At 48.9% G+C, this 17,158-nt stretch overlaps 1 protein-coding gene across 2 annotated transcripts in view; it reads left to right on the forward strand.

The window, feature by feature from the left end:
* CCDC63 (coiled-coil domain containing 63) overlaps positions 1–17,158 on the forward strand; it is a 63,705-nt gene that overhangs the window by 30,798 nt on the left and 15,749 nt on the right. For both annotated transcript variants that reach the window (XM_016149645.2, XM_036221782.1), the window contains exons 5-9: positions 7,248–7,343; positions 7,758–7,927; positions 10,899–11,088; positions 15,418–15,537; positions 16,484–16,665. In XM_016149645.2, the coding sequence (XP_016005131.2) occupies positions 7,335–7,343; positions 7,758–7,927; positions 10,899–11,088; positions 15,418–15,537; positions 16,484–16,665 (671 nt within the window). In that variant the 5' untranslated portion in view covers positions 7,248–7,334. The remainder of the gene's footprint in view (positions 1–7,247; positions 7,344–7,757; positions 7,928–10,898; positions 11,089–15,417; positions 15,538–16,483; positions 16,666–17,158) is intronic.

Consider the following 17,158-nt stretch of genomic DNA (forward strand, 5'->3'; position numbering starts at 1 on the left):
GGCCACATATTCCCTTGTTCCCATCCATGGAGCTTGAATAAGCATCTCCCCTGCACTCCCGGACTGTAAGTCCCCCTTTCTGTCTGATTAGGCCACTGTCAGTTATATGCCTGTTCCTGGACCAGTTGCAGTCTCCAGGAGGATGCTATACACAGATTGGCTTAAACTTAGATCCTGGGTCTAGTCATTGGCAAGGAAGATGGGATAGCTGTGATTGGCTAACAGTAATCGAGATCTATTGATTCTCAATAATGAGGGGTGTGTGAGAATCAACTTCTCCTGGTCACATAGGCTGACTGGGAGAAGGATGGTGACCTGAATAAATTGGGATCTGCTAGGACAGAGGAAGGGGAACAGATGCTAGAGAGGAAAAAAAAAAAAAAAAAAAAAAAAAAAAAAAAAAAAAATTTTGAATTATTTCAAGTGGGTTTCTGATTTTTTATTGTTACAGAGTCACTTGGACAATTGACTTCCTAGTCTGTGGCCAAATGCCCTTGCAGGCCCTCTGAAGCTTGATTCTAATTTCCTCCTCCGTTCTGTAGCCTCTGCTGTCGCCAACATTTCTCTCTGCTGGCTCATCGTTTTGGCAAGCTGGCATCCTAATCTGCTCCAAGCCCCGCTGATGGAGCTAAAGATCCCTTTAGCAGAATTGATTCTGGCATGTTCTAATTTTAAACGCCTTGTGCTTCTCTGTATGGGGGATGCTAAGATCTGTGCCCATAAAGTCAGAGAGAGTACATTTTTCCTGAGGAAAACCTATTTTTAACAAGTCCTGAACCTAATTGAACCTAATCATTTTTCAGTTGTTGACACTTGAAATGTGCGAATCAGTGGGCTGCGTATGGAGCTGAGGGCTAGAGTGGCCCCTTAAATATCAAAGTGATGGCAGTACCAGCTTCCAGAACTGCTCAGGTTTGGAGTTTTGGTTTTACTCAGGTAGAGCACGGGGCTTTAGAGACAGACAGCCCTGGGTTCAAATCTCGGATCCCCCAAGCCTCAGTTGCCTCATCTGTAAAATGAAGACAGTTATATTTGTCCCAAAACACTTTGTGAGCCTTGAGAAGGAATATATCTGCTAAGAAGTACTCCTCACGGTTAACTGGGCACAAATTCATAACCAGAGTCGAGCAGCCATTGCTGACAGAGGCCTCCCAAGCACCCTGGATTTCAGGGAAAAGCCAGAGACTGAGCTATCAGCTTCCTGCTGGGCCAGTCAACCCTTACACGGGAATTCCTGGCATTGTCTTTCGACCAATGGGCTGAGACCTGCCCGGTCCAATCTATATCCTCATTTGCATTTATACTCCTTAATCAGAGCTGCTCCATAATGACCAATTAGAATGCACCTTTTCAACCAATCAGAACAGTGCTTTTGGATCTGTCCGGCTGTGCAAATTTGGATTCCTCAATTGCATAAAAAATGAACCAATTGGGAAACAGGGTGGGAACTTTCTCTAGAAAAGGCTGGCTCCCCCTTTCCTGGAAGATCACTTTCTATTTCCATAGGTGGTTGCTTTTCCCTGAGTTTGCAAATTGTTCACCTGAATAAAGTTTCTTCTTTTTCCTCACCTCAAACTGGGAACTTTTGTTGACAACTTTGTGTGAGTCATCAAGGCCTAATATGAGGCTGCTCATAATCTTTATTTGTTCTTCTTGGCATTAACATTCATATGTTTTCTTGCAGAAATGTTAATGTATTTGCTTTTGACATGTTACCCAAACCCCACAGGTACTATAGTGTCAGACTAACTTCCTTCATGGTTACAACATGGCTTCCAGCACCAGTGTAGGCAGAATGCTTCCTCGTGTACCATTTTACCTTCCTGAAACCAAAAATTTGGTAATTTCTAAAACACATCTTGTCCTAAGAGTTTAGGGATCAGGGAATGGAGGTCTTAGGATGACTGAGCTACAGTTCACTCAAGGGACTAGGAGGTAGGGTAGATAGAAATCACATGAAATCAAAATTACCCCCAGAAAACCAGAACCCCAGTCATTTCCTTCAGCGATGTGGCAAACTCTTGAGTTTTGCCCCAGAAGAAGTGGTATGTCATGGTGTTTCAGGGCCGTGTGTGTGTGTGTGCGCGCGCGCACATTTATCTTTTCTTTGAACTACCAGAATTGGTTAGGCCAGTGAAAAATGCTCACACCAGGAGAGAGTCCCAGGGGACCTGGGTCAGACTGGTTTTCCGGTGTCGTGCTTGCAGAGGGTGGGCGTGGTGCTCCCAGAGAAGACTGGTGGGCAAATTCTCCTGCATTCTCTCCCTCCTTCTCCCCGTCTCTGTTCTCAGAACAAGAATTGGGTTCCTTTGAGGTAGTGCATGCTAGCCAGTGGCGAGCAGGGAAGTGTGCGTGAGTGTGAGAGCGGCAGTAGGGGTTGTGGTTAGGAGATGTGAGTGAACGAGACAGGAGATGGATCAGCAATGAACCAGCAAGAGGAGGGGCCGAGTCGCGGGAGGAGTTACTGATTGACTCGAGAAGTTACTCAGTGTCGTGAGGGTCCAGCTGGTCTTGTAAGGGGTCGCCAAGGAGTGCGTCGCCCTTGCCCTCCAAAGCTTCCCTCTCACCAGCTGCTCTGGTCCCTACCTGAGGGCCCTGCGCCCGCCCAGCACGTTCCAGGGGAGAATGCCCCGTCTGTGCAGGTCACAAAGGCGCCAGGCCCATGGCGCTGAGAGCGCCCTGACGTGGGACTCCGGCTGGCGCAGCGCGGCCGCGCAGCAAGCAGCCCTCCCGCCGCCGTCGGATACGCGGGCGCAGCGCCCCCGCACGCAGCCCTTGGTGAGTCTCCCCGCGCGTGTGGCTGCACCTGCTGCTCCACAGCGTCCCCTGCTGGGGGCAGCACAGACGTGGCTGTCCCTAGCCCATCCAACTTTGGGCTGCCTTCTAAACCTGGAAAATTTCATGGCCCCCCTCAATGAAACATAAATAAATTACAGTGTGTAAAATAACTCCAAGGAAGTCCAACAAACTTTCATTTCACTCAATAATGATCTACCAATTTTTTAAAAAAATTGTGGGTGTTACTGCATCCTCGCTTGACAGGCCTCCTCCAGGTTATGCAGCCCTGGCTCTGTTTTTACAGGATCCTTCTTGCTCGGAGCTGGCATTTGTAGTCCATACGGTGGCCTCTCCCAGGGGCCCTGCAGAGCCCTTCATGGGTCTGGCTTTTCTTTGAAAGGCAGATTGTTACAATTCAGCAGCAGCAGAGGAGCCAGCCTCTCCTACGCCAGCTATTTAAACACGAGACAGTAAAGATGATATCTGCCTGGGAGCAGACTTCATTCATTCAAACGGTATTTGCCAAGAGCTTTTCACATGCCCAAGACTACAGATACTGTAGTAGACAGACAGGCCCAGGGAATGAGAGGCACTTGTGTGATGTTCCCAGACCTTAACTTCTGTATTTCTCAGCACTTTCTATCACACACACTGTTCCCCAGAAGTGGGCAGCTTTGAGATTCTTCCCAAGGACTGCACACTCAAATTCCTGCTGGCTCCAGGCAGTTACAGGAAATGTGGGAATTGCGGGGAGGAGGATTTAGGCAGCAGGGAGGATAGAACCTGAAGCCAGGAGAGTGAGTGCATGACCCACATTCACATTTAAAAACACTACCCGCTAAGCAGAACTGAAGGCAGGTTGAATTTACCCTGTGGGCCGTGTGTATGAGACCGCTGAATGAGACGGTGGTGCGCCCAGGGTCAGGATACCTGTGGGGCTCTCTGAAGGCCCAGCTGTGAGAATGGGGTTGGATCTGCCAGCAGGGAACAGAGTGGGTCCAGCCCAGAAGACACAGGGAAAGGCCTCTGTGGGCATCTGGAAGTTGGAGAGAAGCCGGTGTCCTGGGTGAGGCTGGTCCTGTGCGTGTGAGTATGTCATTTGCAGCTCGTGGGGGGAAAACACACACCACAACAAATTAACTCAAAGGCAAGATAAACTGGTACTTGAAAATCCTGATTCACAGATAAGCTACAGTTATCAAACACTTGTTTTGTGCTAGACACTGCGCGAAGAGCTTTCTGTGCGTTATTTCCTGCTGAGGGTGGATGTGGGTATCCCCATTCTGCAGATGGAGATGGAGATGGAGATTTAGAGGCGAAATCACATTGTCAGTGAATGTCAGGTATACTTGAGTTATGCTTTCAGGTGCACCACAGACCTGCTTAGGACCCCAAATACCCTTGAATATAAAAAAGCTCCAGGACCATATGAATTGGAGCTGCATGAAGTTCCAGAGTTGAAAGAGGTCCCAAAGTGAGTATCCTTTGCCCAGACCTTCCCAGTCAGGTAAATCCTGTTACGGCCTCTACCCCCACCTTGAGGGCTCTTCCAGAAATAACCGAGCCCTGGAACCATTGCATCTACCCTACTTCCCTGCCTGTGGGAACTTCCCAACACTGATATTTTCCTTCAAATGTGATTTTCCAAAATGTAGTTAGTCCCCAAACCCTCTAGAAACCATCTAGAACGTCTCAAGGAAAAGCCAGAGGTTTCTATATTAGCAGCCTCTATTGTCCTACCACCGAACAGCTTGAGAATCATTTTCAAGGCGGTGGATCATGTAAGATAGGAACGTCCTTGGCTTCGATGAACAAAATACTCGATAAGACTGTGTTAAACAACAGTGACACTTTTTATTTCATTTAACAAGAAGGTAGGCAGTTCCAAGGATGGGGCAATGGCGAACTGCCATGAGGTCCTAAATTTCCCCCATCTTTCTTTTTTGCTCTCCTCAGCATGACAGTGATATTCCTTCTCATGGTCACAGGATGGTTGCTGCAGTACCAGTCATCATGCCTTCACAATAATTTCCAAAAGCAAAAGAGCAGGATGTAGACAAGCTCTTTTTGTCACCAAGGAATAAGAATAGACTTCTCCTTATGTTTCATTGGCCAGATCTGGGTCACATGTCCATCCTTAGACCAATCACTAACAAAGGGAAGTGAGGTTACTATGAGTAATGGAAACCAATTATAATTCATCCTCTGGGATTGGGCACATTGAAGAGGGACAAAATCAGAGTCCTGTTAGGAAGAATTTAGAGTATTCTTAGAGTAATGCTGGCTGCTTTAACAGATATATCCCCACGTTTCAGTGGCTTAATGCAACAGAAATTAATTTCTTATTTTTGTAACAGTCCAATGAGGATGCTCCTAGTTGCTGGGTGATTTTTTCCACCAGTTGATTTGTGGGATCTGTCTTGTGGCTCCACCCATCTCTAGCTCCTTCTTCCATATGGGGGAAGAGAGGATGGAAACGTCACATCCACTTCTTAAAAGTCATGGTCTGAAAGTGACACACTTCCTTTCTGCTCATACCCTGTTGGTGAGAATGTATCACATTGCCTTGCCTGGATTCAGGAAGAGCTGGGAAATGTAACCTCTGCCTGCAAAGCTACCTCAAGCAACAACTCTACATGAAGGGGAGGCAATGAACTGATCTATTAAGAGCTGATCTTATTATACCCTTGCTTTTAAGGAACATCAGGCTTTTCCAGACCTCTTTGCCAGTCATTTCTCAGTAAGTGCTGCCACCCACACTAGTCCACACATCATTCTCTGAACACCCCTTTATTCACTTGCCTCTTAGCCTTTGCCCATTTTTCACCCCTTACCCAGAATTTCTTCTCCACTTTTTCTCTGCTTGGTGAACTCCTAGTTATCCTTCAAAACCCAAATTGAAAGTCACTTTCTTTATGGAGCCTTTTCCACTATTTTACCCTGGGCAAGATTCATAGCACCTTGAAGGCTGACATATCACTGAATTCCTTATAGTGCTTAGTGCACAGTAGGAGCTTAGTTTGTGACCTCAATGGATCTAAGTACTTTGGGCATGAGAACTCATTTGGTTGCAAGCGATAGAAAACTCATCTCAAACTGCTTGAAGAGAATGTGTTGATTCATGTATTAGACATGACCCAGAGGTATCTTCAGGCTTGGCTGTGTCCAGGGGCTCAGCTGATGTCCTCAAGTTTTAATCTCTCTTTATTTTGTCTTCTCTTCTCCGTATTAACTTTATATCTCCATCCCTTGCAGAGAAAAGATGCCTGCCCCCCCTCCCAACTTCATTCACTTAGGTTCAAGTGCAACAAGAAATAAAGTTTCTCTTCCTGAGTGTGCAAGCTTAAATTCTACCATTCACTCTGCTTGGACTAGTCAAGGTCATGTGCCCATCCCTGAACTGATCCCCCGCCCCTGCCAGGGGGCCAGGATTATGTAGATTGGCCAAAGGTCTGGCACTCTGATTGGCCCATCCAGAGTCACATGTTCCAATGCAGAAGGTAGTATGGTGGGGTCAGCCCCAGGGGACAAAAAATGACCATGACTGTGGTGTGTGTGTGCATGTGTACGTGTGCGTGTGTGTGGCGGGGGTGGTGGGGCGGGCCGGCTTCTCATGGGAAATCCTGGATATTGTTACCAGGAGGTAGAGGAATGCTGGACACCCCACAAATGCTCATAAACACTCATTATGCTGGACCTTCACTGTAGGAAACAACCTATCCATATCAGCTTCTGTTTACTAAGCACTTACCATGAGGAAACTGAGGCCCACAGAACTGAAATGACTTGTTCCCGATTCGTAAGTGGCTGAGGAGAAATTTTTGCTGAGATCTGGCGATTGATACAAACAATGCTCTAAGCCACTGCACTGCAGGACCCCTCAGGGTGGCGAAGCTAGAAGTTTCTGCCTTAGGAATTTAATCCACAAAGTTTGAGATTTGGGATGCAGTGGATCTCACAGCCCTGTGTAACTTATAGGGATAGCATCATCCCCGTCTGTGGTACCTACAGGCCAAGTGAGGTTTATGTTATGACGTGGTAAAATGGCTCTCATTACCACTGGCTCCTGCTTTAAAAGGTGAGGGGTGAGGGGTCCCCAACAGCGGAAGCTGAGTGAGTCTGGCTTTAACCCCATCAGGGGACACACTGTCCTGATGCCCTTTGCCCCATCTTTTCTGGGGACACAGGGAGCAGGAGGGTAACTGACATGCCACAACCATCTGCCCAGCTCCTAATAATAAATCGTGTGAGAAGCAGGTTTCAGGCAAACATTGCTTTAAAAAAAAAAAAAAAGAAGAAGAAGAAGGCTCTTCTCACCCCCGGGCAGCCATCTGCCATGTCCTCCTCATGTGCCAGGCTGTGGGAGGAGAAAGGGACTGCAGGGCCTGGGGGAGGGAGAAGGTGCCACTAGGTCCTGCACTTCCAGAAGGGTGGCTCACAATTTCTCTTCCTTTTGTCACTGCGGACAGGGCACTGCAGAGAGAGAGAGGAGCACCTGTTGGCTTTGACCCCTCGGGTCCGGTGTCTGAGCAGAAGGAAAGCACAATTCCTTCAAGATGCCGTTGGTAGGTAGTAACAGCTCTTGTGTCCAGAGAGCTTTCTGTGGGTCAGGCGCTGTGCCGCCCGCTGCACACCTGTCAGCTCCTCTCATCCTGACAGCAAACCTGTAGATGCATATTTGGCAAATAAGAGACTGGAGGCTTAGAAATGTTAAGTGACTCACCCATGGCCATACAGCAAAGCCACCTTTTCAGTATGCAATAATGAGGCCCAGCCTCCTCTCCGTCCTGGCAACCTGGGGCAGGGGGAGGTTTCCATGTAACAGATAAGCAGTTGACATCACCCAGGTGTGGTCTTCCACCTCTAGGCTTGCCCCGGGCACCCCCTCCTGTTCTCTGCCCTTGAGCTGAAATGGGGGCTTCTCTAGTCACCTAACCTGTTGCTTATGTGCCACCCGACCCCCTCCCTGTCTCGCCCAGTTGAGGAAGCACCAGAGAAAAGACTCATACTATCCCCAGGAACTTTCAGAGAAGTCGAAAGAGCAGCTGGCCGAGGCGGAACTTCGGAAGCTGAGGCAGCAGTTCCGGAAGATGGTAGAGAGTCGGAAGTCCTTTAACTTCCGCTCCCAGCAGAAGATAAAGAACCAGAAGTAAGTGATGGTCAGAGTTTTGTACTGAGCGAACTTGCAGAAAATTTTGGGTTTGGTTCCATGGGGCTTGCTTTCCCATGTGGCCTCAGGCCAGGGATCTCTTTCCGAACCCAATCTGGGGACCACTTGGGAGAGCTTCAGTGGGGAGGGGAGATTCAGTCTCAGAATCTAGCATGTGACAGGGACTCCAAGGCAGCAGGGCCCAAATGAGAAATCATTTCTGGGTCCTGTTTCTTTCTCCACATGGGTTTTGTTCTTCTCTCTCTGATTCTCAGCCCCGGCTGGCAGGAGATGGTTGTCCCCAGCCCCAGCTGGCGGGAGATGGCTGTCCCCAACTATTTAGCTATCAAGAGCCACACAGAAAGACTGTCATGAATCAGTTCCAATCCCCAGTTCCCAGGAGAGGGAGGGTCTGGCTCAGCTTGGGTCAGGTGTCTGCTCCTGGTCCAGCCAGCTGTGGTAAGGGGCAGGGGACACACAATGGCTATGGGTATCATTCCCATGGGTCTAGCACTGGAGGTGGGGAGTGCTGCGAGAAGAGGAAACCACCAGGCTTTGTACCCCCCGAAGGACGTTTCTTGTGTGTGCATTCTTGTGGGATCTGCAGGATAGACTCTTTGAAATTGAGTTGCCCTACAATTATGGTGTATTTAGCTTCTTTGGGCAGTGGGAAGGTGTTCTCTGGGGTTGAATAAACAAACGTTAAACAGGCCCTCTTAGATTCCCTCAAGGGCATGTCATGCCTTAGCTACATCCATAACGTCTGTACAGGCAGAAACTGCCCATCATTAGAAAGAAAATCTTCACCGTTAGATGATGCGCCAAGTTCACAGAACAGGGAAAAGGGCTCTGTAGATTTCCCATGGATCTGACCACTGCTAGTCCATACGGGAATCTTCCTGAGTTAGAAAAAGACATGCTTTCTCAAGACACTTTACTGCCATCTGTTGGAAACATTGTCATCATGTAGGGATTTTGTTAGAACAAGACAAAGTGTCTCCTAGAAAAGTGTAATAAATCAATAAATCAATGGTGTGTGTGTGTGTGTGTGTGTGTGTGTGTGTGTGTGTGTGTGTATGTATATGTATATTTAAAGCAAATCGTGCTCCCTTGGGCTGTGCAGTCCACAACCTGGATGTCTGTGCCTGGTGGCCCGATTCACAGTCTGCCTCCTGGTGGGCATCAGGAAGAGCTCCTTCCTTGTGTGTCCCTGACAGTTTTTCTTGAATCACCCTTTTGCACCCCACTCTGCCCTGCCTCAGTCCATCTGATCTGGAGGAAGGTGGAAGATTGGAGATTTTCAGTTCTGCAGAGTGCAGCACCTACACGCAGGGCCGGAGCTTGGGTGAGGGGAGTGAGGCGCCTAGAGGGCAGTGTGTAAGGAGGTGCTCTTCCCCACGGCCGACCCTGCACCTACTACCGAGAGCGAAGAGCGCCTTAGATTTGGGGGCACCTCACTTCCCTCACTGCAGCCCCAGCCTTGCCTACAAAACAGACAGGACTTCCTTTTGACCGATCCCTCGGAAAGCCTGGCCCTGGGGACTCCTGTGCTCCCTCTCTCTCTCTTTCTTCTTTCCACCTTAACAAAGACCCCCTTCCAAGAGGGGCTTGAGTCAGGGAGAGAAGTCCCAGCTGTCAGGTTTAGAAGATGAGGTGTATAGAGCTGGGTGCACTAGCCACACATGGCCACTTACATTTGCGGTTAATTAAAATAAATAAAATTAAAATTCCAGTTCTGCAGTTGCACTAGCCACATTTCAAGTGCTCAGCAGCCACAAGTGCCTGGTGGGTGCTGTCGGACAGTGCAGCTGGAGACCTTTCTCATCACTGCAGAATGTCCTGTTGGACAGTGCTGGACAGAGGTCAGCAAAGAATGGCCCATGGGCCAAGTCTGGCCGGCTGCCTGTTTTTGCGAATAAAGTTTTATTGGAGTACAGCCATGCCTGTTCCTTTATACCTGGTCTGTGGTTACTTAGTTGAGTAGTGGCAACGGAGACATCTGGCCCACAAAGCCTAAAATAGTTACTCTTTGGCCCTTTAAAGAAAAAGCTTTGCAGACCACTGCCCTAGGCAGTCTCTGCTGTTCTAGCATGTTGCTTCCAAAATTCCAAGGGCCATGTGAGTCACTTGATCTTGTTACAAAGTAGATTCTGATTCAGTAGGTCCCATGCTGGGGCCTGAGTGTCTGCATTTCTCCAAGCTTCCAAAGGACGCTGAGGCAGCTGGTCTGCAGACCACTCTGAGCATCAGGGGTAGGGTGCCCAGAGTTTGCCAGAGACTTGGCCTCTGTGCCACTTCCAGTTGTATAGTTGTGCAGTCACCAAGCCTTCCTTCTTCTTTTTGAAATCCCCATTCATCCACATCCCCTACCCACTCTCTTCTCCAGAGTAGACAGAGGGAAAGAAAAGCGGGGGGCTCATGTCAGCCAATTTAACAAATCATTAGCATCCCGAGTTGAGAAACTGGTGGCGGTTAGAGGTTACTGTACATCTCTGCATTGATGCAAAATTGAAAATTCTGTCCGGTGGGCTTGCCTCTCGTTATCAGAGACAATTGACTGTCAAGTCTGGAAAGAAAGTCTGCAAAATCAGGCCAATGCCAGGGAGCTGGAGGCAACAGAGAACGTGGGAGGTCCCACCATGTCATTGGGTTTCAACAGGCACAACTGCAAATTGTTCCCTAGGGAAAAAATGCCCCTCAGAGAAAGGCAGAGCAGTGGAAGTTGCAGTGAACTGGGTTGCAGGCGATCCGAGTTCTAGGCCTGGACCCACGGCTTGGGCAGATCCTTTCCACTGCTCAGGTGACAGGTGCCCCTCTGAGACTCCTTTCGCAGGGGAGTCTGGTGTGTCCGACCACGGTAAGCCCCGGGGTTCAGGGTTCCTCGTGCACTGCTTTCCCAACAGGAAGGGAGTCTGGCATGTCCGACCAAGGTAAGCCCTGGGGCTTACCTTGTACGCTGCTTTCCCAACAGGGAAGAAATCAAGACCCTGCAAGAGGAGCAGGATGAGATCACCTTGCTTTTGGGTCTTATCAAATCTTCCAAGAACTTGGATCTGAATAGGAAAAACTACATGGAGCTGCGTTTCCTGCTGCAAACCAAGGCTGACTACGAGGCCTTGATTAAATCGATGAAAGTACTGTTGGCTGAACTGGATGAGAAGGTATGTTCTTTCTCTTAAAGGGTCAACCAGAACACAGGGAAAGGGGAAAGGGGGGGGGGAAGCTAATGTCGTAGGCTAGATTTGACACTTCCCCTCCTTCCCCACCTTAACTTTTCTAAAATACAACTGTGCTCACTGTCTCCACCACCGGACGTTGAAGCACTGTGGGGTGAGTGACAGTGGGCAGGAACCTGGAGACAGGGAGCAAACGGAGGAATAAGTACCCGACCCCACTCACTTCTAACCCTCCGGTCCCCAGGGCAAGGGAGCCATCGCAGATGCTCCCCAGGTCAGCCTCCTGGGGCACGGAGTGGGGTGAGCAGGGTGGAGAGTGGGTCTCAGAGGCAAGAGGAAGGTCGCGGCACACCCCCTCCCCCTCTTTCCTGGCACCTCCTTCACGGCACTGCTCACGGTGGTCATCGTGCCTTGGTACGGGTGTCCTCTAACATCTCCTTGCCCTGTCACCTCCATGAGGACAAGGACCATGCCGATTTTGTTCCCCACCATACCCCCATGCCTGTTCCAGTGTCTAGCACATGGTAGGTCCTCACCAAACATTTGCTGAGTGAATCTGGAAATCGCATTGCACCTTTCCTCTGCTTCGAATTCCTCAGTGATTTCTGTCGTCCTTATGATAAAGACCAGGCTCCTCGGTGCTGTTTGCAGGCCGTGCAGCCAGCTTTGTGTCCCACCTGCCTCTTCCACCGTCCTGCCTGCTCCCTCCTCTGTGTTCTGTCCACACTGGCCGCCTCCGTGAGCCACGGTGCCGGTGCCGTCTCTCGCTTCCAGGCCTTGGCACGCACTGTTCCCTCTCGCCTGCGGTGCCCTTCCTCACCCTGTCCGCTTGGGGAGCTCCTATTCGGGTCTCAGCTCACACGCTGCTTCTGCGGAGTAGTCATCCCGTCATCTTTCCCTGCATGGTGTCCCTACTGTGTGTGTCCACAGTACCTTGTATTCTCCTCGGGCCGGCTAGTCACTGTCCCCTGCTGGTGGCTGACACCGTGCCGTACAGACTTCCCTGAAAGCGTGGGGATAACTGCAGGGAGAGAAACCCAGGAATATAACAGCACCCCAGGGGCAGCTTCTGGAATTCCTCAGCCCGAGCCCTGCAGGGCCGCGGCCAGCCTCTGCCTGCCTCCTGACATATTTTATCACATCATTTTATCACATCGAGCCTTAACTTCCCTCGTCTCAGTTCCGGACTGTCCTCAACGGGCAACCCCAGCCCCTACCTATACACAGCAGGAGCACACCAGCTTGTTCAAAATGACAATGTCCCCTTCATTCCCCTCCTGCCTTTACTCACCAAGGTGCCAAAAAAAAAAAAGGCCTCAGCTTCCAACCCTGAGAGGAGCACGCGCCTGTGATGTGCTCAGGAGCTGGCACTCGCCAGTCCTTAAGGGAATGTTTTATTAGATAACAGTTAGTTCTGTGAACTTCTCTAGAACCTTCTAGGATGTAGCATGAGCCACCTGTCCAGATGGGGCTAAATACTGAGCAGAAAATCTAGACATTTGTATGGGTGTGGACTGAAGCCGCACCCGGGTTGGCTGTGTGCAGAGGTGACGTTGTCCGCTGTGCTTGTATGAGAAATGATGGACTGAGCACTCTGGAAAGGCAACAGGGGACGTTTGAGCCAGGAGAGCGTGGCTGGAGTTACAAGGGTACAGAGAGACACAAAAATGCTTTCCTGCCAGCCACGGCAGGGTGTGATTCACTTATTTGAAGTCGCTCAGTTATCCTCACAGATAAAGGCCGTGGGATGTCAGTCAGAAATGCTTCTGGCTGCAGGTAACATCCAATACCCAGCCAAGAGGAGCTTGGACCAAAAGGATGATTACTTATCATTTATTTTTAATAGACTTTTAATTTTGGAATCATGTTAAATATACAGAAGTGTTACACAGATGGTACAGAGAGTCCCCATGTCCCTGCCCCCTGGCGCCTAATGCAAACACCCTGCCTTCCCCTGGGTCATTTGTCAAACCTAAGAAATTAACATTGGCACCGTACTGTTAACTGAACTACAGACTTCACTCTGATCTCTCCGGTTTTCACATTAACGTCCTTTACTGTCCACGGGCCCAGTCCTGGATAGCACATTGCACTTAGGCTAGTTTTACTTAGCAAGAAGTCCTCTGACTCAGGTGGCCTCCGCATGGCTTCACCTGCTTTAAAAGGTCGTGGCAGCCACACCTTTCCTGCACCCCAAGGCTGCACCCTTCACCCCCTCTTCGCTCTGTCTGTGTGCCTCAGAGGAGGGCGCCTGTTGTTTCTGCCAGGCCCCTCCCTCGTGAAGACCTGGCTTCACCAGTGACTGTCCTCATTGTTCCCTTCCTCGCCTGCTCTTCCTTTGTCTCTTTTATCTTAAAACAAGCAAACAAACAACAACAAAATCCATGAAAACCAAGCACAAACAAAAACAAAGTAAAACACAACACTGCGGCAAGTCCAGGTTCCTGCCAGCTTTGCCCCTGTCTAGCAGGGATTGCTTTCTGGGCTAGGCGCTGTCTCCAGCGCCACTCCCACGGGTAGACGCAGCAGCCCCTGCACTGAAACTTCTGTTTCCAGGGTTGCCAAAGACCTTGGCCTCCAAACCCAGTGGCTTTGCCTCAGTTTCCAGGCAGAAACTTTAAATCTGTGAATACCATGCTCTCCAGCAGGAAGGGACCTCCCAGATGCGCAGCCCATCTGTGGATCCCCGTAGGATGGTGGCTCTTAAACCTGTCACTCCCAACACCCATCCCTTTTCCTTTCTTCCTTCCTTCCTTCTTTCCTTCCCACCTCCCTCCTTCCACTGAATTATTGATTATCTGCAGTTGAGTATACACCTTAAAGGTACAACTCGATGAATTTTTACATATTTATTCACCCATGTAACCATCACCAAGATCAAGACAGAGAACATTCCAGCACCCAGAAGGTCCCCTCAGTCCTCCTCCACTAACCACCCTCCAGGGAACCCCTGTTCTGACCCCTGGGATCATAGACTCAGTTTGCCTGCGTGTAAGACGCCACATAAATGGCCTCTTCTAGTGCGTGCTTTTTGGGTCTGACTTCTTTCCACTCAGCGGTTACAGCCGCCAACACCCGGTTCTGACAGCAGATATTTCGCAGTGCCTTCACGATCCTGAAATGAAATTCATAGATGATGTAATCCTTTACCCTACTTCTCCTTTTAAATTATTGAGGCCCTAATGATAATATAAAGTAGAAATAAAGTTATTTATCCTGAAATTATTTATTAAATATTTATTTAAATAAATGGGGAGTTATGTATTTTGATACGTGAGTCTTCTGGTCTGACTTACCTAGGATGGAGCTAGCAAACTGTTTCTGCAGAGAGACAGAGTAACTATTTTGGCTTTGTGGGCCACATTGCAACTACTCTACTCTGCCTTTGTAGCAAGAAGACGACCACAGACAATAAAGAATGGGCATGACTGTGTGCCAATAAAACTTTATTCACACAAACAGGCAGTGGGCCGGATTTGGCCGAGAGGCTGTGGTTTGCAGACCTCTGGTCTAAAATGTAGCCAGAAGCATGTTATCTATATGCAGAGTCACTGAGAACTCCACCTTGCAGACTAATTTGGCCTTGTTTTATCTTCAACTAAAAGAACATGATCCAGGTTCTGCTAGTGACATGATTTCCAAAATGGTGACCAACTCTTCGTAAAGTTCCAAACAAATCAAAGAGCATTCTCTTGATTTATACAGTGACTACCTTCCCAGATAATTCAGTATCTTTTAGAACCAAATGGAAAATACCGTGTTTATATATAGAAGACAGTTCGATTCTGGTTACAGAAGATTGTAAAGAGGTTTTTCGCCTGCGTAACATCCAGAGGGGCACTGGACGGTTGCAAGGGATGGGGGACAATTCTTGGATGTTTGGTGCTGTCTCACATGTTGCCGAATGTGTGACATGTCATGACCTGACCACTAAGTGCCACTAGCGTCCCAACATTGCAAGAGCCAAAAGCCACTCCACGAGGTTACAGAAGGCCCCCTGGGGAGGGACGGTGCCATCTCTGCTGGAAACCATGGCTTTAGGGTAAGATGGAATTTATACCCATGGATGAGTGAAATTACATGCACAGGTGAGAGCAAAAACTCTAAATTGCCTCATTTTATCCCCAGACTGGCTAAGACCCAATTGAATTGAGCATGCATCCAAGAGAAAAATAAAAATTCAATTTATAGAAAAAGATAAAATATTGCAGTTTTGTTTTAGTGCCCTTGAGTTGGTGAACTATTGAATTTGTACCCGTACAGATGTTAACACAGCTGGGTTCTCTCTCTCTCTCTCCTCCCCCCCCCTTTCAGATTGCTCAAATGGAAAAAAAGATTGTAAACCAAAAACAGATATTCACAAAAATACAGGAGGCCAATAACCCCCGGAAACTGCACAAACAGATCCACGTGTTGGAAACCCGTTTGAATCTCGTACGTAAACTGTTCTCTGTAGCTTTGCAAACGGCTCTGCCTCCCTTTGCACGGAGCAAAAACCAGCCTCTGAGGAGCTGTTAGCAGAATATATACCCGTTGCCTTGGGTGACTCAGGAGGTGGTGCACTGCTGACCGAGTGACTGAATTAGTGAACACAGGCAGGATTTAACGACGAGGTCTGTAGAGGTCAGCTTTCTAGTCAGAGGCCTATTTAGATTTTCTGTTTCTCCCTGAGTCAATTCAGTAGTGCTTTGCTTCTTTAACATTCTACATCTGATTTCAGAAGCTAAGCAGGGTTGGGCCTGGTTAGTACTTGGATGGGAGACCACCTAGGAAGACCAGGTCCTGTAGGGATTGTAATAATTGTAAATAAGGGATTGTAAGCTGACAAGGTCTTTGCAGTCTGTGAGGTCAACCAAGGGTTGCCTCGCCTAAAATAAATAAATAAATAAAATAAGAAAAAGAAAACATTCTACAAAGCATGGGACAGCCCCCACTACAGAGAATCGCCCAGCCCCAAATGTCAGCAGTGCTGGGTTTGAGAAGCCCTGCTCTAAACCAGCCCCATCTCCACTTTTTTCATGTCATCAACTTGTCAAGGAGGCCAGGTCAACTGTCCTGTAGAAAGTTCTACTTTCCGGATTTGACTGGTTGTTCCTCATGGTGTCATTTAGCTTGTTCCCATCTCCCCCGTGATTACTGAAAACTAGAAGTTATGTATCAAAGTAGTTGAGAAATTTGATATCCAGGAAAAGTAACTTGATGAAGGCCACTGCGTCAGTTGGTGGCCAACTCAAGCCTCTCACCCAGCACTTAAAACCACTGTTCTGTGGGCCTGGGGTGGGCGGTGGGGTGAAGACCTTCCAGTCCCCTGGACACCTTCTGGGAGCTTCTCCAGTGCCCCAGCACTGAGGCCCATTTTTGAAGCTCAGCCCTCCCCTAGGTCACCGTACAGTTTGACAAGATGCTGACCACTAACGCTAAACTCCGGAAGGAGATCGAGGACCTACGGTATGAGAAGGCTGCTTATGACAACGTCTACCAGCAGCTCCTTCGGCGCCTGTCAATGCAGAAGAAGACCATGAATATGGCCATCGAGCAGTCTTCTCAGGCCTACGAGCAGAGGTGGGCTGAGGGAGAAACCCTCGGGGCAAAAATGTCTCTTAGCCCTGAGCTGAGCAACTAAATTGGTACTCTGGGCCACCACGGCCCTCTATGTTTGTGTTAAGGACCCTTAAATCATGATCATAACAACTCTGAGCACTGAATGTATACCAAGCATGACGCTGGGTGCTCTGGGTAGTAGTTCAACCCTCACGACTGCCCTGGGAGTTATATCCCCATTTTACAGACTGGAAAGTGGAGGCTTAGTGTGCCGATATGCTTACCTGAGACCTAGTCGAAGGGCAGGTGTGGTGGAGCTGAGGTTCACTGTGTCCTCCAGGCGCTGCTGCCTCTAGTCCTAGACGCGTCTCAGTCCAGGCGATCTCCTGGCGTCACACTCACACTGTGAAGAGCACGCGTGTTGGAGTCAGTGAGACCGGGTTTAATCCTGGCTCCACCACTGCTGCATTGTTGTAGGACCTATTTGGGTGGTAGCGAAGAATAAAATAATATA

The sequence above is a fragment of the Rousettus aegyptiacus genome, unplaced genomic scaffold (genome assembly GCF_014176215.1).
Source record: "Rousettus aegyptiacus isolate mRouAeg1 unplaced genomic scaffold, mRouAeg1.p scaffold_m13_p_5, whole genome shotgun sequence".
Lineage (NCBI taxonomy): Eukaryota > Metazoa > Chordata > Mammalia > Chiroptera > Pteropodidae > Rousettus > Rousettus aegyptiacus.